The 19,723-nt window shown below is 34.4% G+C and overlaps 1 protein-coding gene across 2 annotated transcripts in view; it reads right to left on the bottom strand.

Moving 5' to 3' along the window:
- Positions 1 to 1,281: 1,281 nt before the first annotated feature.
- LOC121375231 (glutamate receptor-like) overlaps positions 1,282 to 19,723 on the bottom strand; it is a 74,142-nt gene continuing 55,700 nt past the window's right edge. For both annotated transcript variants that reach the window (XM_041502553.1, XM_041502554.1), the window contains 12 exons: positions 17,936 to 18,139; positions 15,981 to 16,088; positions 14,939 to 15,061; positions 11,925 to 12,000; positions 11,046 to 11,185; positions 10,096 to 10,460; positions 9,443 to 9,641; positions 8,206 to 8,450; positions 7,153 to 7,264; positions 4,677 to 4,802; positions 3,412 to 3,510; positions 1,282 to 1,510 (listed from right to left, as the gene is read on the bottom strand). In XM_041502553.1, the coding sequence (XP_041358487.1) occupies positions 1,439 to 1,510; positions 3,412 to 3,510; positions 4,677 to 4,802; positions 7,153 to 7,264; positions 8,206 to 8,450; positions 9,443 to 9,641; positions 10,096 to 10,460; positions 11,046 to 11,185; positions 11,925 to 12,000; positions 14,939 to 15,061; positions 15,981 to 16,088; positions 17,936 to 18,139 (1,869 nt within the window). In that variant the 3' untranslated portion in view covers positions 1,282 to 1,438. The remainder of the gene's footprint in view (positions 1,511 to 3,411; positions 3,511 to 4,676; positions 4,803 to 7,152; positions 7,265 to 8,205; positions 8,451 to 9,442; positions 9,642 to 10,095; positions 10,461 to 11,045; positions 11,186 to 11,924; positions 12,001 to 14,938; positions 15,062 to 15,980; positions 16,089 to 17,935; positions 18,140 to 19,723) is intronic.

Raw genomic sequence — 19,723 nt, 5'->3', positions numbered from 1 at the left:
AGCAGTAACATCAGCTGTAGTAGCAGTAGAAGTAATAGTAGTAGTAATAATAGAACAAGTAGTAGCCGTAGCAGCCGCTGTTGTGGGTAGTAGTAGTAGTAGTAGTAGTAGTTAGTAGTAGTAGTAGTAGTAGTAGTAGTAGTAGTAGTAGTAGCAGCAGCAGCAGCAAGAACAGCAGTAAGAGATATAAGACATTTTGAACTATTCTTCATAATTTTTATAATATATATATATATAATTGTGTGAAAATTACGCTTTGCCTGTACATACACAATTATTCCATAAACGAAACAAACACATAATATAACAACATACACATATTTAGTTTTTACAAGTATTAACTTTATACACTCGTGTAGCATTTGTTAGGGGTTCATACAAATTGAGATAAGAGAAATTCCATAATTTTTAAGACATGTTTTCTATGACCTTTTGGGGGATTTTTCTGTGATAATCGACATAATTGAAATGTTTCGACGTGAATTATCCATCTTTTCTTGAATTATTATAAAAAGGAAAAATAAATAATCATCAACAGATTTTCATTTTCCGTAACTTTCCATGACCCAATCCAACTAAAAAATTTTTTTTTACGATTCCTGCCAGAAAATTATATTAACATTTTGCAAATCGTACGACTTTCCAGGATTTCCATGACCCATATGAACTTTGTTACCATAAGACTGATAAAACATCCTGCGCATAGGCAGAATGATAAGCACGCGGACTCGAATGATTCGTAAGGTGTAGGTCCTAGGTGTTGTCATTATGTATGTTCAACGAATATAAATTATGCGAACAATTGAAAATATTGTTTTTAATATATTTGCCAGTAAAATGTTGAAGTATTTTATAATAAAATTTATTTTTAATGTAAAATCAGTAGCATGTTTTGAGAGACACAGTAATTTGAGTTAATTAATAAATTAGTTAATATATGTTTATGTTGATGCAATTTGATATATATATATATATATATATATATATATATATATATATATATATATATATATATATTCAAATTGCACCAACATAACATATATAATATATATAAACATGTGTATATATATATATATATATATATATATATTCAAATTGCACCAACATAACATATATAATACATTTGTATATATACACATGTATATATATATATATATATATATATATATATATATATATATATATATACATATATATATATATATATATATATATATATATATATATATATATATATATATATATATATATATATATATATATTATATTCAAATTGCACCAACATAAATAATTTATTATTATTTCAGATGAAAACGTTTTGGATTGCATCCCCACAGATCCAGGTTATATACACATGTAATTATAAAGGTGAACTCGTCCCCACCAATCTAGTATTTTATACTAGATATTTAGTCACTATAGTCTGTACAAGTCTCTGTTATACGTCCGTATCAGGTCTTTCCAAGTTGAATGCTTCAAAGCCAATTAATTTCGGCGTGTCGTACGTATACTGAAAGAAAAAAAAAGACATTCATTTTATTAGGACTCCTTTAGAAAGCATGAATTACATTCGTGAATAAATTGCATGACACAGACCTTTTGATAAAAAAGGACGGTATAAATAATATAATGCTACAAGTGACATAACATTCCTATTTCATTTGCATACATTGCCTATGGGATACTGTTAATTTAACTTTATTTTCGTGTTAATATTCAGTTAATGTTCAAGCACGCTGTCATTGACGCACAGTTCAGCGGAGTTATTGGCTAGTTGTTTGTGAGAGACAAGTTGTGTTAGACTTTTCGAAATGAGCCGCTGGAAGTGATCGGTTTTCAATCCTACACTGGTACTGAGATGCGAACTCGGTACCTGCTAGCTGATAGCTTAACCACGTAGCCGCTGAAGAGAGACTGTTGCATGAAGACTACATATAGTGAGTGTATAACACATTATGAACTATTCTTTCTAATTTGTACAATTTATTTATATATAAATAATTATGTGAAAATTACATTTTACCTGTACATACACAATAATTATTCCATGCTGCACATTGGTAGATGTGGTACGACACTAATAGTGACTGTAAATTAATTTACAATACCAAGTGTTGCCTTATTGTTTTCATTAGTATACATGGAAGTGTTGCTTCAGATACAGCGTTATCTAAAGTACAAAGCTGCGATGTGGGATTGATCGTCAGTAATGTGAGATTGAATGTTAGTAATACGAAGGAAGCAAGGAAGGGAGGAAATGTTTTAATCAACGACGCACTTAACACATTGTATTTACGGTTATATGGCGTCGGACATATGGCTAAAGGCATACTGTCACGGATTTAAGGACCTTATTTCTCTAAAAATGGATAATAAATAAAACTTACATTAATTGTTGGAAACCAAATCTAGTTATCACCTCACCTTAACTGAACCATGCTGGAGTGAAATCCATGTCAACCCTCTCGGCAATTTTAGTTTTTGAATTATGGACCATTGCCATAATTCAATAAATTTTACAAAATATCATTAATAAATGGAGTATGGTGGTTATTGAAGATGGTGGAATGAAGTACATTTAGGAACAAATCAAATTATTTTTGTTCAGGTAATACTTTGTTAGACCATTAAATAGGTCAGGGGTCTGTGACAATATGCCTTTAAGGACCACACAGATATTGAGAGAGGAAACCCGCTGTCGCCACTTCAAGGGCTACTCTTTTCAATTAGCAGCAAGGGATCTTTCATATGCACCATCCCACAGATAGGATAGTACGTACCACGACCTTTGTAACACCAGATATGGAGTACTGGCTGGAACGCGAAATAGCGCTGTACCACTAAGCTACGCCCCGGCCCCGTGTTAGTAATAAGTCAACCTTCTGACACTGGCTGAAGGGTTCGTTTGCAGTCACTCCTTCCTGTTAGTATTAAGTCAACCTTCTGACACTGGCTGAAGGGTTCGTTTGCAGTCACTCCTTCCTGTTAGTAATAAGTCAACCTTCAGACACTAGCTGAAGGGTTCGTTTGCAGTCACTCCTTCCTGTTATTCCTGGTGGAGAGATATAGCTCAGTCGGTAGAGTGCACACCTGGGGTGCAAGCGTCGTAGGCTCGAACCACATCAGTGGACCCATTGTCTGATTGGGGTTTTCCAGTCCCAACCAGTACAACACGACTGGTATGTGCTGTACTGTCTGTTTTAACGTGCATATAAAAGATCCCATGCTGCTAAAAATGTAGCACGTTTTCCTCTGAAGACTACGAGTCAAAAGTATCAAATGTCTAACGTCCAATAGCCGATGTTTAATAAATCAATGTGCTCTAGTGGTGTCATTAAACAAAATAAACTTTATCCTTTAGTGTGATCCCTTATTTCTTTCCATCAGTATATTATAATTAGACGTATTTACCTCTGCGACTCCTTTGTCGTTTGGCACATTTCCGTCATCTCTGTCGTTGGGGGAGATGATCAGAGTCTGGGCAGTATCCGTGCCAGGAAGGTACGCCGTCTGTGGAAGAATTCAAAAAATGAAAAGGTACTTTTTTGAAGTTCAAAAGTACAAGGCTATGTATTACTGTGTTCTGATTCCCTTTTTACCGCACCAACGTATTTTAGGTTAGATGGGGTTGGGAATATTTATTTCGTTCTGGAATGTTTGTTGATGAAGGCATCAAGTTTTGTTTTCCAGAACGTAAAATATCTTTTCTTTGATACACTACTGGACATTCTCAAGGCGTTTTGAAATCAAAAGAATATGATTAAAACAAGAAAAGCATTAATATATCCAAAGTCGTATCGGTGTGAAAATAAGAAAACATGGGATTATACACCTGCTAGTATATAAACATACATAATTATAGACTTAGAGATTACCCAACTCGCTACTCGTCAATACCGTTTATCTTGCACAAGTGAATTAATGTTGTCCTTCCCGAGCCAAAGGCTCCGGAAGGACAGCATCAATTCACGAGTGAAAAATAAACGGTAGCGAATAGCAAGTTGGGTATTCTATTTAATACCCAATATTTATCATAAAAGTTTTATGGAAGATTTTCAAACGATGCTGTTTTAGAAAACAAGTTTGCAAACTGAGAACAAGAGACAGCGTGATGCACGTATCGCTGATGACGTAAGTTAGTTGTTGACATGACTGCTACCATGGAAACTATTCTTACACACAATTAACCGCCTGTAGTGAAGCACTGTTTATAGGAAAAAATAATATTTTTCCCCACTTCTCTCTGACCATATGAATAATAAAACACATTGAAACATGACATTATGGTACGTAACATTTATTTCATCCATGTTAAATGACTAAAATTTAGTTTGCAACAAAATAGTTTTGAAAATAAACCAAAGTACCATATACCCTGTTATGTGAACAGTATATTATTTTATTTAGAAATATGTATGTATACCTACACAATGTATATACTTTGAACAAATAAAATGTACCTTTGCTATAAATAGTTCACTAAATATGCGTGAGTTTTTATTATGTAAATGAAGGAATCTCAACATTTACTACTGACAACGTTGATTGTAGACAATCCAAACGGATATATTTAAAACAGGTAGAGCAAAATTTAGAACCTGGATTGTGGTTTTTTATTTCACTATAATTAAATATCAAGAACACAATTTTAAAGGCATCTTTATTTTATCACGTACCGGACGTTTTGCACGGAAGAACAAAAATTCAAATACTCCGAGAATGACCGAACACACTAGTCCACCAATCAGAATATAGAATACACCAGCGACGTTGCTAAGAGACAATGATCTTTTCGAAGACTCCTAAAAATAAAATACAAACAAAACTAATAAAAAACCAAAGAGAGGGATGGGGACTCCGCACATTTTGTTATTATGACTATGCAATCTAATTAAAATTAGCTCAACTATTACATGTGGATCTAACACCAGCAGTTGGAGCTCATGTCCACCAATCAAAACCTTACTTGCAGAATCCTGCCAGTGATTTAAAAATAATTTGAAAACATTCCGAATTATCCTGAGGGTATACGACATGTTTCGTGTGAATTACGAATGCGTTAAAACATGTTTTATTTTATAAAATAAATAATTTGTAATGTAAAACTGAAGACTGATTTAGGTGGGGTTTTTTTATATAAATAAATAAATAATTTTTAATGTAAAATTGAAGACTGATAACCCACCCCGTACGTATTGGTATGGTTCGCTGTACTGCGGCCACTAAAATAGACTCGCCCGATATTTTTAGAATTTGTATGCTCCCAAATAACGTTATAAAAGGCGAAGTGTGATTGGTCAATATTTTAATTATTATTTACAGACGAAATGTTACCTGGACATTGGGGACTACGCAGTGTTGTTAGTTTTAAATCACTGGCAGGATTCTGCAAGTAAGGTTTTGATTTGGTGGACATGAGCTCCAACTGGCAGGTGTTAGATCCACATGTAATAGTGGAGCTAATTTTAATTAGATTGATGACTGTGTATGCAGATGACAACAAATGTAGTAAAATTATTTATAATACTTTGCTGCTTCATAAAGAAACAACCAGAGTGATGTTTATTATCGCTGTTCCTCCTATCAATGACACTAGTGTGTATCAGTACTGAATGATCAATATGACTGTCTAGTTTTGGACACAGAAAACGTTTTCTATGACTCTGGTACGTAGAACTTTGACCTGTTTGAAATTTCTTACCAATTTGAAAGAACACTGAGTAATTTTATTTACGCGCCTATATCCAAACTAAATTCAGGCACACGGGATATCGAACAAAGTTCAAAATAGATTTAAAGAAATTCGATTGGCTGCTTTATAGTGATGAAGTCAAAGCCAAACTTTCTAATGGAAGTAACTTTATACATTCTGATTTCTACCTTTCTGCGTTTATTATTTTTTAATATAGTTCAGGGTTGAAAATTAACATTAAAACTATGGTCGCCAGCAGGGCTAGTTCAAGAAAAATCATACTGGTCCTTCTCATTTTCAACTAGCCCTCCAGTTATCACATTCAAATTTAACTGCACAGCCAAATTCAAAACCAGAAAGTTCTTTGTTGAATAACAACGATGTGCTCATCGTATATAGTCCGTTTGCTTCAAAAGGTAACCGATGAATTGGCATGTAACTTCATAATGAATAAAGTTAAAATTCATATACAAACATGTTATTAAGTTTTAAACCCATAATAACTCAAATAACACTTTTTGAGAAAAGAAATCTAGTATAAATAAAAATGTTTCTTTACAAATTCCCATTAAATTATACATATTAAATCTCATTTTAATACAGGGGTGAAGACAAAATGCTAGAAAAGCCAAGGTATGTCCGAAGTAAAAAAACAAATAAAAACAAAAAAACATGCAGTACAAAAAGAATAAAGGTACAACTGCACATGCTTTAGTATATAAACTAGTCTGGGTGGCAGTCCTCTTTGCGAGAGGGACGAAATAAAACAAAATGCCGAGGAATAAAGAATATATATAGACGAAGCAAGCACACGTGTGCGTTTAATATTGATATTGTAAATGCTACAGTAGTAGGCTACTAATAAAACAAATATCGAAAGAAAAATTAAATCTGTGACAAAAAACAATATTTTACCAAAATATATGATGCATCATATTACAAAGCATAAAAACGTACTTATTGTTTTTTACAGTAATATTTGGACAGTTTGTCACTTTAGATCTGATCTGTTCTTATTTCATGCAAATCGCTTAAACGTAAAACAATACTGACAACAACAATATAAAATCGATGGTCGACCAACGGACTACCGTTGTAAAATACTTAGTCGCCCTTAGCCAATAAAGGTCGTCACGGGCGACTGCTAATTTTCAACCCTGATAGTTTTTGAAATGTAAGAAATAGAATACTACACTCGTGTTGATTAGATATCTTACACCTCGTTTAAGACATATCCAGCTAGTTTATGCTCAGTTAATATATTTTGAAACAATTCATATCATAAATGATATGTAGTCTTCTCTATATCTATGCTGTTGTTAAATTAAACCAAATGTATTAAAACTGATATAAAATACAACATAGATTTCGAATTAATAAAAAAAGACTATTATACGCATGAAACATTTAAGTGTATTTTGATATATATTGTTTTATAACGTCTTAAACGATGTACTAACCTTTCCACTCCCATCAAGACCACACTGTCCCTTTTCATACCACCATTTGTTTTTCAGTGTATATAATGTTCCATCCTCTTTCAGAGTTAAAACAGCTAATGTTACCATGTCTCTGTGAAAACAAAAAAACACAAAAATGTTCGAGCGACTTTCTTAAGGCTACTGCTACTACGAATAAATTCTTTTAACGACTAAAATTACGTTTTATTTATGCAATGTCACTCTGTAAACCCTGTGTGTTTCTGGATGATGTATTGTTGGTAGTAGCTCAAACTTCATTTCAGCCAACGAGGAACCTGTAGGAATATAGTTCCATTGAAAAGTGTGCCCCCTTCTTTATTTTATTTTGTTAGAACCATAACTGATTTAATTTTTAGACTATGCAGTGTTAAAAGGGGGTCTAACTCCCATAATTACTGTGTAAAAACAGGGATAATTTCTGCATCTAGAACGTAATGCCATGTCGATTTTCTATGTACTGAGGATTGAAAAGAGTTGCTCCCCTTTTCGCACCCCTCGAAGTAAAGATTGGTAATATTTTTAAACTCCGTTTTATTTAAATAAAAAGTAAAGTAGAATAACATCACAGGGGCTACTATTTTCTGAGGTAAAAGGTTTTTTTCCCGGTTTAATTGCTATAAGCTAATATTTGCATGCTCATCAGTGTAAAAACAATGGTGTAATACATGAATGGTCTCTTAAATAAACAACAAAGGGCATATTTCTTTTCTTACATGGATATATTATAACGACCTATTAAAGCTAGGTATGATCTCCACGTTTTGTAATTATGATGGTGCTCTATAATTCAAACAGCACTGGCTAGCACAGCTTATGATTAGCCTGATAGTCCTTTTTTTCAAAATAAAACGTGAAATAGAATATTCAGAAGTAATTATAAGTAACTTAATACAAGATATAATAGTATCGAGCAGTAATCTTAGTGCATTTATCCCAGTTTTGATCAAAACTGAAAGCATCTTCTAGATCTTATAGGTCGATAATCGTGTTTTAGAAACAAAATATTGTCGTTTTTCATGTATGCCATCTTACCTGAGATTTGATCCTCTGGGAGTTGCTATCCCGAACGCTTTCTGATTCAGGTTCGGCCCAACCTTGACGGTATCGCACGGCTTTCGGTTGTTGACGTACTCGATGTTGGACGACTCTAACAAGAAGGCGTATTTAAAGTTAGAGTCCCTCACTTTCTGTATCCCCTCGTCCACAGTCTTCACGAACACGTCCGAATTGGCGCTCATGAAGTTCCACATCTGTCGATAGGTCGGAACTTCAGACTCCTGGAACAATATGTTACAAGTGTTATAAAGTTGTTATGAAGTGTTTCTACTGGCAGGAGCTGGTGGGAATTTTCGTTCGGTTGGTAGAGCGCTGGATTATTAATCTGAGGGTCTGTGATTCGAATCCCCTAGGCCTAGGTGGAGGTTGAATTATTTGTTACACAAGCATTGGCATAGCCAGTATTTTATTTTGGGGAATAGGAAAAATAGGTGTGATTGGTGTGCATTCCCCCATGGTCTATCCTCTGGCTACGCCAGCGGTTACAAGAAGTAAATAATTATATTAGGCATAAATAAAGGTTTTTGTGACATCTCTTGTGTTTATTAAATAATCAAATATGGGTCAGATTGTTTTTTCTCATCTATCGGCTGTTAGACCGGCCTCGGTGGCGTCGTGGTAGGCCATCGGTCTACAGGCTGGTAGGTACTGGGTTCGGATCCCAGTCGAGGCATGGGATTTTTAATCTAGATACCGACTCCAAACCCTGAGTGAGTGCTCCGCAAGGCTCAATGGGTAGGTGTAAACCACTTGCACCGACCAGTGATCCATAACTGGTTCAACAAAGGCCATGGTTTGTGCTATCCTGACTGTGGGAAGGGCAAATAAAAGATCCCTTGCTGCTAATCGGAAGAGTAGCCCATGTAGTGGCGACAGCGGGTTTCCTCTCAAAATCTGTGTGGTCCTTAACCATATGTCTGACGCCATATAACCGTAAATAAAATATGTTGAGTGCGTGCGTCGTTAAATAAAACATTTCTTTCTCTCTTTCTATCGGCTGTTACTGAATTTTCAGAACAATAATAATAAACTGAAGACTATTTTCACAAGGTCTTATTACCAGTCTAATTAAAATTAGCTCCACTGGTTAATAACTATTGGTAGACCAGTAGAGCTGATATCAATCAGATTGGTCTTATTACCTATAGCTAAATAATGTAGGAGAGCCCTCAATTGTGTGTACACATTAAGTTTGCAATGAAAGCAAAAGTACCTTAAAAAAGGTTAGGGTTGTCCCAGACTCAACAGTTCCATATTTAATTACTGTCTGTTGGGCTAAGTCGTCTGCTGATTCAATGGGAGTGCGCATGCGCTCCACAGTTAAAAAGGCCGCCAGATTGGCAGTGTATGAAGAGATGATAATAAGAACAAAGAACCACCAGGCGCCTCCAATGATTCTGCCAGAAACCGATCTGGAAAGATCAATCAGTATAATCATGAAAATAAAGTCATTATGTAACAGAAAATAATACTGACATAGCAGATAAAATACCACAGCTCATCGCAAAAACCAACAACAGTCTAGCATGACCTAGATATACATTACATATGTCAACATGACATAACCTAGAAAAACAATATTAAAATAATGAACATGACAACTGCTGTCGTATTCTTTGTACTCGACAGAATCTGAAGGGATTTCAAGAAGCTATGATGGACAAATACAGCTTTTAAAGTTTATATTACATTATTATTATTATTATTATTATTATTATTTTTGTTTTTGGATGGATACGATACATTTTGGACAGAACTAAACTCAATTAGTGATAAAATAGTTGGTACTTTGTAATGTGTAACGAATAAAGAAGAAAAATAAAGGTAAAAATAGAAAATAGAAATCATCGAAGTTATTCTAATTACCTAGGACAAAGGTCACTTCCCTGGAACATCAAAGCTCCCATGGAAAACCAGAAAGAGTTCATGAGTGAGAATTTGTTGTCGAAGTTGGTTCCTGAGTCGTCTTTCTCCTTCTGACTCTTCATCCACTCCAAGGGGCTGAACCTGCTGACGAGGAAGAGGCCGACGCTGACGCCGATGTAGGCGACGATGATGCACACCCATATGGGGATGGACAGCGGCAGCAGGAAGGAGAACACCCCCGGCTTCTCCTTCTCCGGCTTCTTGATCATGATCCCGATCCCAATGTTCATGAATGGCTTGGAGAAGTCGACGAATCTCTCTCGTTCGGCTGTGATGGTTAAAGGAGCCACAGCCATGTCGGCTTTCTGAAATAAATCGAGGATTGAGAACCTGAGTTGGCTATGTACAAAGGCATCGTTTTTAGGAAAAGATGTTTTAATATTTTTTTTAAAAGAGTGAAAAATCCGATAAAGCAATTTTAATAATATATTTTAAAAATAAATAGCGTTGAATCATTTCATTACATATATGCTCCAAACTCAACTATGTATATAGGCAAAAAAGACTAAAATGTCACCGCGACCACCATCATCATCGTCATAATCACCTTCATTAAATGCACGATGACCATCTATACGCTACAGTGTAGATATTTTTTACGCTTAAGCTTATTAATAAGGTATTGTTTAAGATTGTTGATAGACAGAATAAAGTATTAAAAACAAATTCCAACTCTCACCTTGAAAACCAGTCTCGCACTCGCACCATATCACACTACTATAGCCCAGAATTTATTTCTGTACCAATGTTCAAGCACGCTGTCTTGGGCGCCAGTCAGTTGATAGCTCAGACAGAGATCAGTGTAATAGAACAAAAAACGTGCTGCTGCCACGTAGACTAGTGCTTTTGATTAGTCAGAAAGAATCTTTCTTGTTTACAAAACAACTCACCTTCTGCAGTAGTTCTCCGATCATTCCATTCCATGTGTTGTTCTTGAGTTTCACGCCGTATGTGTTGTCAGCAACGAGTTTGATATGAAACTCGAAACCTACATGTCTGGCTACTGCTGTCGCCAAATCCATACAATAACCTGAAATACAAACTTACACATAACACATACAGACAGTGGTACATTCCATCAAAATCTCCCTGCCAATAATCGAAAATCAGAAACACCTTGTTAATTAACGGTATGTTTTATACATTTGTATAAGATAACAATACAAACTGGCCTTCAATATGTATCAAATTTAAATCGGTTAAACATGCTTAACGATTTGTTTGTTTTATTTAACAACACCACTAGAGCACATTTATTTATTGATCAATGGCTATTGGATGTCAAACATTTGGTAATTGTGACATATAGTCGTAGACAGGAAACCCACTACATTTGTTTCCCCCATTTTTCCATTAGCAGCAAGGGATCTTTTATATGTACCATCACAAAGACAGGATAGCACATACCACGGCCTTTGATATACCAGTTGTGGGGCACTGGCTAGAAAGAGAAATAGCCTAATAAGCCCACCAACGGGGATCGATCCCAGACCGACCATGCATCAAGCGAGCGCTTTACCACTGGGTTACATCCCGCCCTTCCGATACTTAACGAAGTGATGATTTTGTTTCTAAAAGGATCTAAATTTAATGCCAAAGTGAGTTTCGTTTAATAAGTTCAACAATCCATGAATCAAACTAATAGTTGAACAATTAAATAATGATAACCATCATGGCATACTAATTATGAATGACTTAATAATAGCACATGTCTATAGAAGAACAGAATTACATTCGGAGCCCTGGATAAGATTAGAAACATACTTCACCTTCATACAAATCCGGACCAATAATAGGATTTCCATTTTTGTTAGTTTCTGTGACCCTCATCAAAAATGGCTCGACCTTGGGAACAAACACATAAGTATTAATTTCAAATGTTATTATTTGACCCTAATTTTATGGCCATGAGAATAAACACATAATTATAAATCCGTCTTGTTACTATCTGATCTACATTGACATTGCAGGGTCACAATAAAATGAATGTGAACCAGAAACACGGCGAGTCCTAATACATGTGGCCGAATACTCAAATAACTTTTCGTCTTTATCACTTGTAAATTATCCGGGTAATTCCTTTTATGTATTCAGATTGTTTTTGCTATTGGTTTATCCATTTATGATTTATTCATTCATTATTATTTTGTTCATTATTTTGTTCTTTGTTTTATTTACTCTTAATTATTGTTTTATTTCCCCTACCCACACTTCGTTTTACCTCAGTCATAGTGTTACCATCATTTTAATCTTTGACCAGTAGTTTGTTCTGCAGCGTTTATCTTACGTTACTTTATTTGTATGTCCTCTTCTTATACAGACTTAAGTATATTATTTATTATTTTAACTCTGTTTTTGCTAGTGGTTTTATGTGCGTATTTTTATTTTTGTTGACAGGTTTCCCTGATGAAGCCTGAACAGGCGAAAATTTGAATTAAAGAGGGATATATGAATTTTAAAGGAGGCTTCTGACTTTTTCTTTATATAACATATTTTATCTCAAGCCCCGTTACTACTTTAGAGGAGAGGTGCCAGCAACACAGAAGGATTTTCTATTCGTATATATATATATACACACACACACATATATATATATATATATATATATATATATATATATATATATATATATACACACACACATATATATATATATATATATATATATATATATATATATATATATATATATATACATATATATATATATATATATATATATATATATATATATATATATATATATATATATATATATATATATATATATATATATATATATATATATATATATATATATATATATATATATATATATATATATATATATATATATATATATATATATATATATATATATATATATATATATATATATATATATATATATATATATACACATATATATATATATTAATTAGGTACAAAACAGTCTAAAATAAATCAACATAAAGTCTATATATGATTTTAAAATCAAATCAGTTATACAAGTCCCTCAACCTTGCACGATTTGAGTATCATGAAAGCGGATGTTTGTGTTGTCTACAGACAAATAGTCAATTAGAATTAATTCTTATAAGAATGCAACTGGTTCAGCCTAAATCGTTTAAAAGGAAGGATTCTGTAGTTTTATGAATATTAATTAGGTCACATGATTCAAAAGCCCGTCAATACTAACTGCACAGTAGCCTGCTAAAACAATTTAGAAAAAAAAGCATAGCTCTTTTCAGTCATTAATAAAAATATAATAACAATCATATTACAGTCCAAAAGACAGACTGAATAAGGGTATCCTTTATGTATCCGTAAAACATTTATTTTCTGGTAATAAATTGTCCGCATTCTGTATGAAAAATGCAACCAATCATCCATTTTCTCAAACAAAATAGAAAAAAGAGCAATTGTGAATCGAATGATCGATTTTTAATGAGTTTCAAATGAAAATAAAAAAAGGACAACCTTCCACCTGGGTTGGTAACTACAGTGGTAATAGGATATTCTCCAAGTGCCACTGTAATGTCAAGCCAGCGACATCAAGCTCATTATCTCCATCACGAGCTCGCACAGCGGTCGGTAAATGCATGTAATTCGATTTGTGAAGTCTGTCTGTTGGACTGTAATTAAACACGAGTGTACGGGAGTTACACGGCCCTGCTGCAACTTGACACACGGTAATCACGGGCTATAGACAGGAGCCGTGCAATGTCGAAGAGTCGCGGTCTCCTTGCAAACACACTGTGGTTAAATACCTATCAAGCCAAACATTTTACTTTGACTAGATGCAAAATGACAAACATTTAAGGCCTATTTTCACTATAGTGCTGTTCAATTATTTAAAGACTGAAGCTTTAAAAAAAAAAAAAAAAAAAAAAAAAAAAAAAAAATGTTACAATTAATTCCTATTCAATTGTTTTCTTAATATGCATTGAAACAAACCCAAACCGAAACAAATTTCATATATACTAGTAATTAATCATGCACAGTCTTTAGTCATTTCAATTTTCAAAATAGTTTTGCATTACCATTTTTGTAGTTGGCATTACCAGAAGGAATGTTGTTATTTTGTTTAAGTGTTGTTACCAGAATGGATGTTATTATTTTGTAGTTGTCATTACCAGAAGGAATGTTTTATTTTGTTTAAGTGTCGTTACCAGAATGGATGTTATTATTTTGTAGCTGTCATTACCAGAAGGAATGTTTTATTTTGTTTAAGTGTTGTTGCCAGAACGAAATTCAGTGTTATTATTTTATAGTTGTCATTACCAGAATGGACGCTATTATTCTTGTAGCTCTCATTACCAGAATGGATGTTGTTATTTTTGTAGCTGTCGTTACCAGGATGAATGCTATTATTAGTGTAGCTGTCATTATTAGAATGGATGTTGTTATTTATGTAACCGTCATTACCAGAATGGATGCTATTATTTGTGTAGTTGTCATTACCAGAATGGATGTTATTATTTTGTAGCTGTCGTTACCAGAATTGATGTTATTATTAGTGTAGCTGTCATTATCAGAAAGGATGTTGTTATTTTTGTAACTGTCATTACCAGAATGGATGCTATGATTCTTGTAGCTGTCATTATAAGAATCGATGTTATTATTTTCGTAGCTGTCATTACCAGAATGGATATTATTATTTTTGTGTCATTACCAGAATGGATGTTATTATACTGTTGTCATTACCAAAATCGATGTTATTATTTTGTAGCTGTCATTACCATAATGGATGATATTATTTTGTGTCATTACCAGTATGGATGTTATTATATTTTGTCATTACCAGAATGGATGTTATTATTTTCGTAGCGTTCACTCGTTGCTGTGGTTGCTGTCTGACGTCCTGTTCTATCGTCTCTTCATAGTTTTGACCATGAAAACCGGATCCAGTTTTCCAGGTGCCAATCTATAGAGAAAATAAAGAAAACCAGCATTAAGGAAATATAGTGCCAGTCTATAGTGAAAACAAGTAGAATTCAAATTAAGGAATGTAACGACATCTCAGGACATTTTAAACTTTGACCTTTTAGTATTTAGCATATCACTATTTTGACACTTTGCCACCACATAGGCTACTACTGAATAGCAGCAAATGCTCTTTTATATTTACTGGATGGGATTACATACACCACAGCCTTTAATATACTAAAATGGAGTCACTGGTTGGGATGGAACTAAAAACACAATAACAACGCAAAACCCACCCACTAGTCTACTTTGAGAATCGATCCTAGAATATACCTTACTTCAGACGAGCACTCTACCAATTAGCTACACCTTGCCCAACCAGGGTTAAGAATAGAAAACAAACTGGCCGAATCAATGTTAGAGGAAATTTCGATTTACTTGTACGAAAAGACAATTGCCAATTATCGGTGAGAAATTGCCCATAAAATACCTAATAGAAAATGGTGGCCTGTGGAATTCCTCCTTCAAACCAGTGTAGACAATGCGATTGTGATAATATGTTTGACATCAGATGCTGATTAAACGGGGTGTTGGGTTACTCTAGTATTGCTCTTCTTAATAAAATATCCCCGTGGCTTTTAAATTGGACTGTGCAACATTACGAATCTAACACAGACTTGCAGGATCATGGCTTGCAGATGCTGGTACATGTGCTATTTCACATGCGTATAACGCCTAAAAATAATGTAATTACCACCCCTCTCTCGCTGCTGGTATCTTCCGACGCCCATGTTTTCTTCAATTTTAACTTTAGTTATGTGACTGCAATATAGGACAACTGATGTATTATTATGTTTTACAAACTAGTTGGTTCTTATTGAGTTTATTTCCACTGATAAATCAAAACTAAATCTTACCTTTGTGGGTCCATTTTCCAGACTGACAGAGTACACCCCTAGAGAGTATTTATCTCTAAAGCCATTTTCATCAAATGCCAATCGACCAGACATCCCTAGGGTCTGTTGCTAAAATATAGAACAATTCAAGAACACATAGATAGTTCTTTGTCTTTGTGTCATATTTCCATTAACAAAACGTACACGAATGATCTTCAAGATTATTAGCAAGACACTATGAAAAACAATATATTAGATTCAGATGGAGAAACATCTACAACAGCAAAATTGACATAATTTTAAGGCATTTTTTTTGCCTGACACATGTAACTCTATATATTTACAATGCTTTTACATCTGCGTTTAGGGAAAACAGGCTTCGTAAAGTAAAGTTTGTTTTATTTAACGACGCCACTAGAGCACATTTTTTTTTTATCTTATCATCGGCTATTGGACGTCAAAGTCTTAGTAAATTCGGCACATCTATAGTGTATATATCGACGGGATTTTAATATACTGCTCCTATTTGCAATGCATTTAACTTTAACAGTACATGACTAACTACTCGACCAACTTGGACATCGACAGGAAACCGCAGGTGGATTAGACACTAAAACAATGCTTATCCATTATAACCAGTCGCTGGAACTCCCCAGACAAAACACTCCGAGGTTCTCCAACAAAAACAAGTTTGTTTTCTTTAACGACACCACTAGAACACATTGATTTATTAATCATCGGCTATTGAAAGTCAGGCATTTGGTAATTTTGAAATATAGGCTTAAAGAGAAAACCCTCTATATTTTTACTTTAGTAGTTAAATATCTTTTATATGCACCATCCCACAAACAGGACAGCACATGCCACAGTCTTTGATATACCAGTCGTAGGGCGATGATTGGAACGAAAAATAACCCAATAGGTCTACCCTGATGGTGGGATACAGGAAAATAAACAAGTTCTAATTCGCCAGGGCAGTACTGGTCGCCATGGTGACGACCAAACAGGGAGGCATTTTCATATCGGGAGGCGAAAGTTAAATGGATGAGATCGGATAAGATATAATGAAATCTAAGTCGAATTGGTCGCGAAAGCTCATCCCTCATGAACACATCTTAGGTCATATTGCTCCTAAGAAACAAACAACACAAGTCATTTCGTAACACGCTATCATGGAAAAACCTGAAATATACCTCCATAATAATGCAGGAATTTTCCTTTTATTTCATACTCTTTTTATAGAATGCCCTCTCTTAAGTAGATACGTTCTTAACCACAATAGCATAGGAAAACCTAAAATACTCAGTGTATTACATAGATATTATTATACGAGCTTGTGTGTCGTACTGATTTTACGAAACGAGTGTCAGGAGTTTTGTATTGCCCGAGCGAGAGTGAGGGTAATACATGAATCCTGACATGAGTATATTATTATTGTTGTTGTTTTGTTTATGAATAACAAGACCCAACTCAAAATGTTTCAGCAACAACTAGCAGGAGACGACGAAATAACGTCATATTTCAAATGAACAGTCTGAGATAGGACTGGAGAAGCAACGGTATGTTATGACATCGCTTCCCCAAATTACATCATTACACTTGTTATTACACGTGTTCTTCGTATGATTATTATTAACTCGGTTATGTTGAACCATATGAATAATGAACATGTAGGTGCAATACACACCACTATAAGGACCCCTTAAAAAAAACACCCAAAACCCCAAACCCCCCCCCCCCAACAAAAAAAAAAAGCACACAAAAAACCCCCACACACAACAACAACAAAACAAAACCCAAACATACAAAAAACAAACACAAAACAAACAAAAACCAAAAACCACACAAAACACACACAAAAACAAAACAACAATAAACCCCAACATCTCAGAATGTGTATTATAAGTAAGTTGGTAAGCACACTGTCAGTGCAGTATCATGTGTTAGATATCTGTATAATGCATGAATGATCTAACCTTTTTCATGGTGTTCAGGATACCCTCTCCGTGCATCCACGGGATGGGGGGTCTGGTTGTGCACGGGATGCCTTTAGTGTCGTTGTAGGTGTAGACGTAGCCTCGTCGGAAGTTGTAGCGGAAGATGTGGGAGTCGTTCTCGAGCATTGAGATGATCGCCTGCTCGATGAGGTTGAACGAATCCACTGTAAGTGCCGCTCTCACCTGGTGGGAGTGAAAAACAAAGAGTTAAAACTGTAGATGGTAGATATAATATATGCATGTCGGCGCTGGAAAAACAAAGAGTTAAAACTGTAGATGGTAGATATAATATATGCATGTCGGCGCTGGAAAAACAAAGAGTTAAAACTGTAGATGGTAGATATAATATATGCATGTCGGCGCTGGAAAAACAAAAACAAAAACAAAGAGTTAAAACTGTAGATGGTAGATATAATATATGCATGTCGGCGCTGGAAAAACAAAACAACAAAAACAAATAGTTAAAACTGTAGATGGTAGATATAATATATGCATGTCGGCGCTGGAAAAACAAAAACAAAGACAAAGAGTTAAAACTGTAGATGGTAGATATAATATATGCATGTCGGCGCTGGGAAAACAAAAACAAAAACAAAGAGTTAAAACTGTAGATGGTAGATATAATATATGCATGTCGGCGCTGGAAAAACAAAAACAAAAACAAAGACAACTGCAATTAACACTTTATAGCGAGGAGCAGGACGTAGCTCAGTGGTCAGAGTTTCTGGCTGAGGTACGATGAGCTGTAGGCTAGATCCATCCTGACAGACCCTTTAGGTTGTTTCCACTTTTAGTTAGTGCTTTAAAACTGGAGTATAAAATAGTGTGGTATGTGCTGCCATATAAAATCTGCGACACGTTGTTGGTCAACGCAGACAGTTGCACGCCAAAGACATTTCTTAATGTGAACATAATCTCAAAGGTTCTATAATCCCATAAAAACAATGTTTGGTACATATAACTGAAAATGTTTTTATTGAGAATAGTAATTTCTACACATTTGGCATGCTTGTGGTTACTATGAAATTGTATCCTTTATTTTATTTTCGTGGGCATAAATTTTCGTGGTGTTGCCAAGAAACACATTTTGTTGGGTTCTTGGATTCGTGAATCGAAGAGGTAGTATAATAAATTCGTATTATATGTAGACATGTATTATATCTTTGTTGTGTTCTTAAATTCGATAACTGCATTAGTCTACTAATTACACAACAATGAGACCACCACGAATGAAAGTGATTTCAAGGAATCCCAATAAGTAATGTCTAAGCTCATGACAATGTCTTCATGTGAACATTTCGTCGTGTGCAACACACATTTGTTAACACTTTTGTCCTGTAAGTACCTTCACAATTCAGAAGACTTCAACCAATATTGGACACACACATTTACTCGTCTGCAGACAAGATTTGAAAACAAATCTATTCCAGGTAAGAAACTACGTTTTAGAAAGAAATACCATATTATGTTCCAAAGAGACTAAAAGCTTTAACATTTTATTTTCAATAACAAAAAGCGTGCAGATAACCGATAACAAAACTGTATACTTTGATGGATGAAAAATACAAACGTTTGCCACAATTGTTATTATGAGAAATATTTTAAATTAGACGAACACTGGTAGCTATCTTCCATTAAAAAAATCACCCACCCTAGAAGGCAAAATGAATTATTCATATAAAATATCGGCAAAACAAAATGTAAATTCCATTTACAGGCCATAACCATCCAACACTTATTTGATTCGTGAAGTGAAAAACGGAACGA

This window comes from Gigantopelta aegis, chromosome 6 (genome assembly GCF_016097555.1).
Source record: "Gigantopelta aegis isolate Gae_Host chromosome 6, Gae_host_genome, whole genome shotgun sequence".
In the NCBI taxonomy this organism is placed as follows: Eukaryota; Metazoa; Mollusca; class Gastropoda; order Neomphalida; family Peltospiridae; genus Gigantopelta; species Gigantopelta aegis.
Note: the sequence above shows the minus strand (reverse complement) of the source record. Positions and strands in the feature narration are given on the sequence as shown.